The sequence below is a fragment of the Scylla paramamosain genome, chromosome 24, assembly GCF_035594125.1.
Source record: "Scylla paramamosain isolate STU-SP2022 chromosome 24, ASM3559412v1, whole genome shotgun sequence".
Taxonomy (NCBI): Eukaryota; Metazoa; Arthropoda; class Malacostraca; order Decapoda; family Portunidae; genus Scylla; species Scylla paramamosain.
In genome coordinates, this window is record NC_087174.1 from 5,558,976 (window position 1) to 5,567,500 (window position 8,525).

Below are 8,525 nucleotides of genomic sequence, written 5' to 3' on the forward strand. Positions count from 1 at the left end.
GCGTTGCTCCACGTGGCTGACTCCACCGCCTGGCCTTTGGCTCATGGAAAAAAAAATACAGCAAAAGTTAACCAGCGTTTTCACTTTCCCATCCATTGCACTGATAAACTTTGGATCTCTGCCTGATTCTGATTTCACACTTCCTATAACTGATGCACTTTTAAAACAGGAATTTCAAGACACCTCCATGAATCAGTCAATCCTTCAGGACTCTAAGACGCGCTACACGCTTTTTTGGGGGCGAGTGCCAATGACTCCACTGATTTACTCATTCTTCTCCCCTCGTGTGCACACATACTTGCTCATATCTCACCCTTCCACTGCACATTCCCTTACCGTGTCCATTTTCGTGCACCCTAATCACGTGTAATCATTTATAAGACCATTAGTTTCATCAGCATAATGCATGACAGCACGTGCACATCAAGTATAAAGTCAATCTTATATCTGGAGGGAAAGCGCTCCCCTCTCATTACTAGAAGTGAATTAACTCCATTAATCACCTCCATCTGTTCCTAATCCTTGCTACAGCGCTGCCCTCTCCGCCCCGCTGCAATGATTACGAGTAGTTCACAAAATATCCTAACACAATGCACGGTTTTTTAGCATTCTAACCCAACCCAAGTATTAGATTTACAGATTGTATTACTTATATAGTGTAGTGTAATGAGACGAGCATATGCTGTGGACAAGACTGCTTAACACTAGGACAGATAGGTCCCTTGATAATTGTCAGTTGATACGTTATGTTTTTTTCTGCAGCGAAAAGAAAGTAAAGTCAAGGTAGTAAGTCGTATGGAGTTCGATATCTACGAGTATTATGTATAAGAACATGGGTGCACTAAACCTTCTCGCCCTCTCGTGAAGAACAGACTTTCCTGCGAGTTAATTGCGAAATTCTAAAGTGCTTGACGTCATGTGTGTGTGTATGTGTGTGTGTGTGTGTGTGTGGTGTGTGTGTGTGTGTGTGTGTGTGTGTGTGTGTGTGTGTGTGTGTGTGTGTGTGTGTGTGTGTGTGTGTGTGCACTGCCTGGAAACTGCGAAAATTTAGTTTGCATATTACATCAGATTAACAACTTAATGCATTTTTATGACGACCTCTTGACTTAGTGTAGGCAAATTTAATTCTAACATTCGGTGGTGGCTGTAAACATTTCTTTCGCTCCTCTTTCTTGCACGTAGGTGGGCAGGCCTCGTATGAACTGAAGCTGCATTTTTTTTTTCCGTGCAAGTGGCTGGTGGGCTGTCTGTCTGCGCTGTGATCCTGACATATATAATAGATCTAGTTTTTTTTTTTTTTTTTTTTTTGCCGATTTGCCTTTTCCAGTTAGCCGCGACTCACTCCCTCGCGAAAAATGGGTTTGCCTTTGTAATCTCTTTATTCTTTTTCTTTCTCTTTTTTTTCGAGCGGGAGAATTTGTTAACATTTTTCTTGTTTATCTGGATTTTCCTAGTACATATCTTCCCTAATTACGTATTCCATTAAGTATTTGTGGAACCTGTTCGAAATTAGCAACTTCCCTCATTGCTTCAACAAGAACGGTTAAGTATAAAATGGTTTAGCGTCAGCACTTAAAAAAAAAAAAAAAAACATTCCAGAAAAAAAAGTGGCGCCCAACATGACGTGCCTTCCATAAATAATGAACGCAAAGCTGCTCTCAACACGACATACCACGAGACTCATTAGGAAACTAGCGAATAAAGCATTCTTCACGCGGCAGATCTACCTGGATTACATGAATGAAACACCAAACATGACTTGTGAATAATTCTCGTACAGTGCAGAGGATTATCTTCAGAGTTGGAGCTGCAGAAGGTATTGTAACACCGAGAGCAAGTCGTGGCCGGCGGCGGATACAGAAGAGAGGGCTACAGATGGCGAAGTGGTTAAGTGATATGAAGCAGTGGAAGGTTATTGCCACGTGACGAGAAAGAGAGAGAGAGAGAGAGAGAGAGAGAGAGAGAGAGAGAGAGAGAGAGAGAGAGAGAGAGAGAGAGACTTTCCTTCATGACTATGTGTTTCTAAACTACGAGCATTATCAACCTTATGTTACTGGATTTGTTTTCATACAAACGCAAAGTAATAGCACCCAATAGCTTAAACCCTGGTATTCCTGATCTGAAAAGAAACCTGAATCTATTTCTATCTTCTCACTAGTTTGCCACCCCCAAGGCACACGACAAGTCAACAACACAAGTTCCAGCTTTTAAGAGAGTATCATTTCAGTAATATTTCAGAACATATTACTGAACATTTCGTCGTCCCATTTTTTACACTTAACAGGCTCCAGTGGAAGTCCATTGTTGTTAAGTGTTTTTTTTTTTTTTCTTGATTCAAGTGATAGTTTAACAAGTATTCTTTATTAATAAATGGAGGGGGAAAAAAATCACTCAAAAGAACATGACTGCAAATCTCTGTGGCCTTTGAAAATAGTTCTGATCGGAGAAGCAACGTTTATAATTAAGAGTCTTTGTCCCTTGGCTTGAGTTGTTGAGTTTTAGTGTTTGTATTTACGCTGCCCCGCCCTTTTCTATCCAAAATTAGGATATAATACCACTGATCATTTTCCCTTTTTCTGCCTTTTGCTTTATACCTATTATTTATTTATTTTTTTTTTCTGGAACAAATTCATCATTGTAATACTGATACTTCTGCATCCTTCTCCAACTTTTCATCGTCATCACCATATCACCATTAGATAATAAGCGTAAATTATGCTAGCCTCTCTCTCTCTCTCTCTCTCTCTCTCTCTCTCTCTCTCTCTCTCTCTCTCTCTCCTCCTCTCTCCTCTCTCTCTCTCTTCTCTCTCTCTCTCTCTCTCTCTCTCTCTCTCTCTCTCTCTCTCTCTCTCTCTCGAAGCATACCATAAAATTAAAAAGATTAAGTAAATAAACAACAAGACTACCCTCGCCTGCAGCGCCTCACACACACACCCCACGCCGTACCAACAGATTTACATAGGCGATGAAGGCGTTGAAGCTGCGGCGGCCAAATGGTGATGACCTGAGTGTTGGCGCTCCGGTTAGTGCCACAGGGGATCAGGGCGGCACTCGGCGCAAATGTATAGAGGGAACAGAAGCTCCGTGTGTCTCCCGCCTTCCTTACACAATATCCTACGTGGCTGTATATCGGCATTTCGTGTGCTTTATGTTAATTCGTTATGGGTTGTTTGTTATTCCTCACAGTAAAAATCCTTGTGTGATGTGCATTTGATTACTTTTATTTTTTTTTCTTACATTTTTTTTTTATGCTGTACATGTCATTGCGTGAGTTTTAATACTAATTTTGTCAACATTAATGCGTGTGACTCGTATGGAAATGTAAGTTGTGCCAATTTGAACCGTTGGCGATGTAAACTTATATTAGCGTTTTATGTTTAATGAGAGGCGGTTGTCTCGGGCGGTCCAGGTCCAGCGCAAAGTGAGGTCGTTGTGGGAAAGGTAACGGGTCAGCATAATATCAGAGGACAGCAGTGCGGGTAGGGTTGACTCAGATCTTGCTCGAAAACACATGATGGGTCCGTCGATGGCTTCACATAGCATCTGGGGAAACAAGGAATACAAAGTGATGATGATGATGATGATGATGATGACGATGAAGCGCGCGCGAGCGCGCACCACACGCGCGCGCGCGCGCGCGCACGCACGCACACACACACACACACACACACACACACACACACACACACACACACACACACACACACACACACACACACACACACACACACACACACACACTCACACACACACACACACACACACACACACACACACACACTCTCTCTCTCTCTCTCTCTCTCTCTCTCTCTCTCTCTCTCTCTCTCCTCTCTCTCTCTCTCTCTCTCGCTCTCTCTCTCTCTCTCTCTCTCTCTCTCTCTCTAACACTTGTACTCTGACAGCTGCAGACACTTCCCTACATTGGCAACACTCTCAACACTAGTATTGTCACATCACTAGCTGACTGGCAATGGAACTCACGTCGTGTAAGAGACGCTGCCATCAGTGCATTTCCCCACGCGGCAGCCCGATGCATTCCAGGTACTCCCGTTGGGTACTATCTTACCGCCGACGAAACAGATTCCTGGAGAGAGAGAGAGAGAGAGAGAGAGAGAGAGAGAGAGAGAGAGAGAGAGAGAGAGAGAATGTCTTAAGTTAGTATATGATGAAATAGACAGGCAAAATGTTATTCGTTTGGATACGGTATCAGACACACACAATACAGGTACCGGAAATAGACAGGCAAAATGTTATTCAGTTATATTCAGTATGAGAAACACGCAATATGAATACCAGAAATAAGCACAATCTGATGCCAGCATTTCCACATACAGAGTTACAGAAACGTTTTGTCACTTGTACCTATGGACATATGCATTTCAGTGATTTACTTGGCAATGTACAATACATATAAAATATAATCTTAATATAAAAGTAAAACATTTACTTTTGGATTCATATTAGTTTTTTTTTTTTTTTTAATGCGTAAAGTATTAGAGTATAATTTTCCGTTTCCGTCTTTCTTGCTGTATACTTTCCATTATGTGAATCTGCTTTATGACTATATGAATTATGTATATATGTAAGCATATGTAATTGTTTCCGTATGTGTTTATATGTGTATTCAGCTAGTCCTGTACATGTATGAATTACTATGTATACAGTATACCTTAGCAAGTACATGTATATCTACATTCACATGACTGTAAGCTAGGGCTCGATAATCACAGGTTAGATTAGTATGGGAACTTTAAATATACCATCATTAAGTGGCTCTGCCATGATAATATACACGTATGTGTGTGTGTGTGTGTGTGTGTGTGTGTGTGTGTGTGTGTGTATGTATGTATGTATGTATGTATATATATATATATATATATATATATATATATATATATATATATATATATATATATATATATATATATATATATATATATATATATATATATATATATATATATATATATATATATATATATATTTACGGCTGTTATAATCACTGTTGGCAATAAAACTTATTGAACTGGAATTATTGAATTGATAGAGAGAGAGAGAGAGAGAGAGAGAGAGAGAGAGAGAGAGAGAGAGAGAGAGAGAGAGAGAGAGAGAGAGAGAGAATTACACATGTAACACGATTTTTGTCTTTGACAAGCAAGTGTTATTTTCTAACTCTTTCATTGCAAAAACAATAGAAAATGTCCATTATTCCTGTCAAACTTTGGTTTTGTGGCTTTTAAAATGATATTTTGCCCAAAAATATCTAAATTTCACCATTTTTCCAGATGCTGTCACAGTGAAATTCTTTGCTCTTGTCTTGATGAATTGACCACATATGTAGCAGAATGCATCTGGAGAATAATTGCAGCCTCTTGATGCCATGTCACCTCTTGTGATGTGTCTTCTCAGGCAACCAAAGCAGAAATGATTGGTGGTCTGCAAGCCCCTACTTTTATATTGTCAAGCAGTACTCTAGAATATTCTTAGTTTTTTCTAGAATGTGTTCAAGAATGTTCTCAATCGCTCTAGAATATTCTTGAACCTACTTTAGAATATTCTGAATCATTCTAGGAAATTCTTGTAGATTCTAGAAAATTCTTGATACTTCTACATATTTCTACTGTATCCTAGAAAGTTCTAGAATATTCTGGAAATGTTTACATTGAATATGATATTCTAAAATGTTCTAGAAACTTCTAAATGTGTCTGGAAGATTCGAGAAGATTTCTGAAATGTAAGCAATATTCTTCCAAATATGATAAATTTCTTGCTAGATCTGGTCAGTTCAAGAATGATCTTATTTAAATTATAAATCTTTAGAACACTTTGTATAATTTCTTTCATTGTTCTAACTTATTTGCTAGAGCCTTTTATATTCTTTCTTTCATTGTTTTAACTTACTTGCAACATTTCAGAAGCAATTAGATAAGCAATTGAGATTTTGCAATAGTCTTTACCTGACATGAAAACCAATAGTAAACATACCATGATTAAATAAGGCAAAAATTTGAATTCGTTGTTCTGACCACAAAAGCAAGGTTTTAGGATCAAAATAACTTTTTCTTTCTATTTTGTTTAAATGGAAATCACTGGAAAATTATGGTTTGGGGATAAGGACAAGACAAAAGTGAAATTTTGTTACGTATTTATCCCTGAACAAGAGATACATATCCAAAATCAAAATTCAAGGCTCCTTATGGAGACTTAGGACTTCACCGGACACGATTTTTAGGAGAGTACGCTCGACTTTATATTTTCTGTCAGTATGGCATAGCTTGCTCAGTCTTCACTCATGACTTTACCTCCATCCAGTCATCCATCCACGCACGTACATAGGATGCAGGAATCGAAAATGAAATAATACCTAAGTTTATACAATACTTAAGTTATTGCGGCCCACTTCTGGCCACACGCGGATCCATTGGTTCGAGTCCTGCACCATTTGACACGGATGAAATCATTTGTAACTCACCGTAATAACCCCTGGCCTCGGCGGCAGAGAGCAGCAGTGCCCCAGCCAGCAGCAGCAGCAGGTACCCTCGCATTGTGCAGGTGTCTGGCGTCAACTGGTCGAATGTTGGAACTCCTCTTGGTTTTCAGCGGCATGCGGGGTGAAGAACTTCCGGTGACAAGCACACCTGGGAAAGGCCACATCGACGCGACTCCTGATTGAGGATAAGACCTGTGGGCATGAAGTCATCGTCGTCGTGCTCACCGTCCTCCTCCTCATCATCACCACTATCAACGTCATTGTCTTCATATAAGAATATAAGAACATAAGGGAAGATGTAGGGAAGCCAATAGCTCTACATGTTGCCCTGTAAAATGCACACTTGCTTATATCTGTACACCAATTATCCCTAGCCAAAAATCTGTTTAATCATATTTTAATAGTCCGCATTGACTCAGCACCAACAGCTTGATTTCCGAATCTATTCCAGCTATCCTGCCTTATGTAAGTACCATATATATATATATATATATATATATATATATATAATATATATATATATATATATATATATATATATATATATATATATATATATATATATATATATATATATATATATATATATATACTCGTATATATATATATATATATATATATATATATATATATATATTATATATATATATATATATATATATATATATATATTATATGTATATATATATATAGATATATATAGTGAGAGAGAGAGAGAGAGAGAGAGAGAGAGAGAATTCAGCCTCGAAAACAAGCCTTATCTTCTGTTTGGTACAGAACTCAGGACATGAGTACTGATTATTTTGCTCTAGGCCACCACCTGGGAACACCTGGGCTGGCCCCACGAGAAATTACAAACAAAAAACAAGAGGAGTGCTCCTATAGTTTGTCGTTCAACCCCGTCAGCCACATAACTCCCCATACTTTTGCCTATCTTTCGTCCTCGTTGAAAATTACTCGTGTGTAAAGACTATAAGATCTACGAGTCTACGTCCAGGCCAGAACATTTGATAACACTGTCCTCGCACACCGTTCTTGTACTTGTTGCGGTATTAGATAGATTGTTCATGGGTTCTTGTATAATTAATCTTGTCTGTGAAGTGAAGGAAATAGGTTTCACAATGTCCTGAAATTGTAGTTGTCAGACTTCTTACTGTGGTGTTGCTTTGTTCCAATGGTGTTTCTATGGTAATACTTCGTTTGTTATTCACAGTTCACATATAATGACCAGGAGAATACCACCACCAGACATGACTTGAAGACCTGAAGATATCTATGGTCTTAATGTGTGGCGCACTGTTCCTCTCTTCTGGGTAGAGGCTCGATTCCCCTTCCCGCGAAAGCGTCTCATTGCTAAAGAGTTTATTTCGCATTTAGATTTTGTTTGCAGTATTTCTGTTTTTAGTCCAAGGCCGGAGCATGATAAACAGTTCATCCTTTGACCTTTGTTTTGAATGTGGAAAGAACGAACTCTTGGAATGTCGTACAGTGATACTACTTGCTCGCTTCCATGGTCCTCTTCTGCCTACTGACAACAGGTTTTATAGGGAATGCATGCAGAAGACTTTCATCTAAGCCCTTTTCCTTCTTCTCAGAGTTGTATCACATTCATCCAGTAACTCGTAGAGATAAGAAGTGTATTCTAGGAAGCGCATTTACATATATTTTCCCATGGCTTCGACTGCCTGACAGTAATGATGAAAAAACAACGAGGACTTTTTCCACGTTGTTTGTTTTAGTTACTCTTAAAATGTATTTTCTCTGAGGTCAATTTATAGTTCCTTGGTAGAAATGTTGCGGTAACTCAGTTAATTTTTAACCACTTCTGTTATGAATGATGAATCACGCCTCGGTTTTGTATTTACTGTAAAAAGTCATCAATGATTGAAAATCATAACTAAGTGCTATTATGAAGATTATGACTGTAACCACTCCAGTAACCCCACAAGATACTCATAAAAGGGAGAGAAAAAGGAAGAAGCGTAAAATAACATAAAGACAAAACTAGGAACTAAGAAAAATGTGGAAGAGAGAG

At 38.7% G+C, this 8,525-nt stretch overlaps 1 protein-coding gene and 1 long non-coding RNA gene across 2 annotated transcripts in view; both read right to left on the bottom strand.

Annotated features, from left to right (window-relative positions):
- Positions 1-3,202: 3,202 nt before the first annotated feature.
- Positions 3,203-6,612, bottom strand: LOC135112628 (uncharacterized). Its single transcript, XR_010274516.1, has 3 exons — positions 6,473-6,612; positions 3,982-4,084; positions 3,203-3,543 (listed from the first exon to the last, which is right to left on the bottom strand). It is a non-coding gene; the product is annotated as an uncharacterized LOC135112628 (long non-coding RNA).
- Positions 6,613-6,806: 194 nt separating this feature from the next.
- Positions 6,807-8,525, bottom strand: part of LOC135112511 (UDP-glucosyltransferase 2-like) — a 6,095-nt gene continuing 4,376 nt past the window's right edge. The window contains 1 exon segment of the mRNA XM_064026926.1: positions 6,807-6,818. Within this exon segment, the coding sequence (XP_063882996.1) occupies positions 6,807-6,818 (12 nt within the window).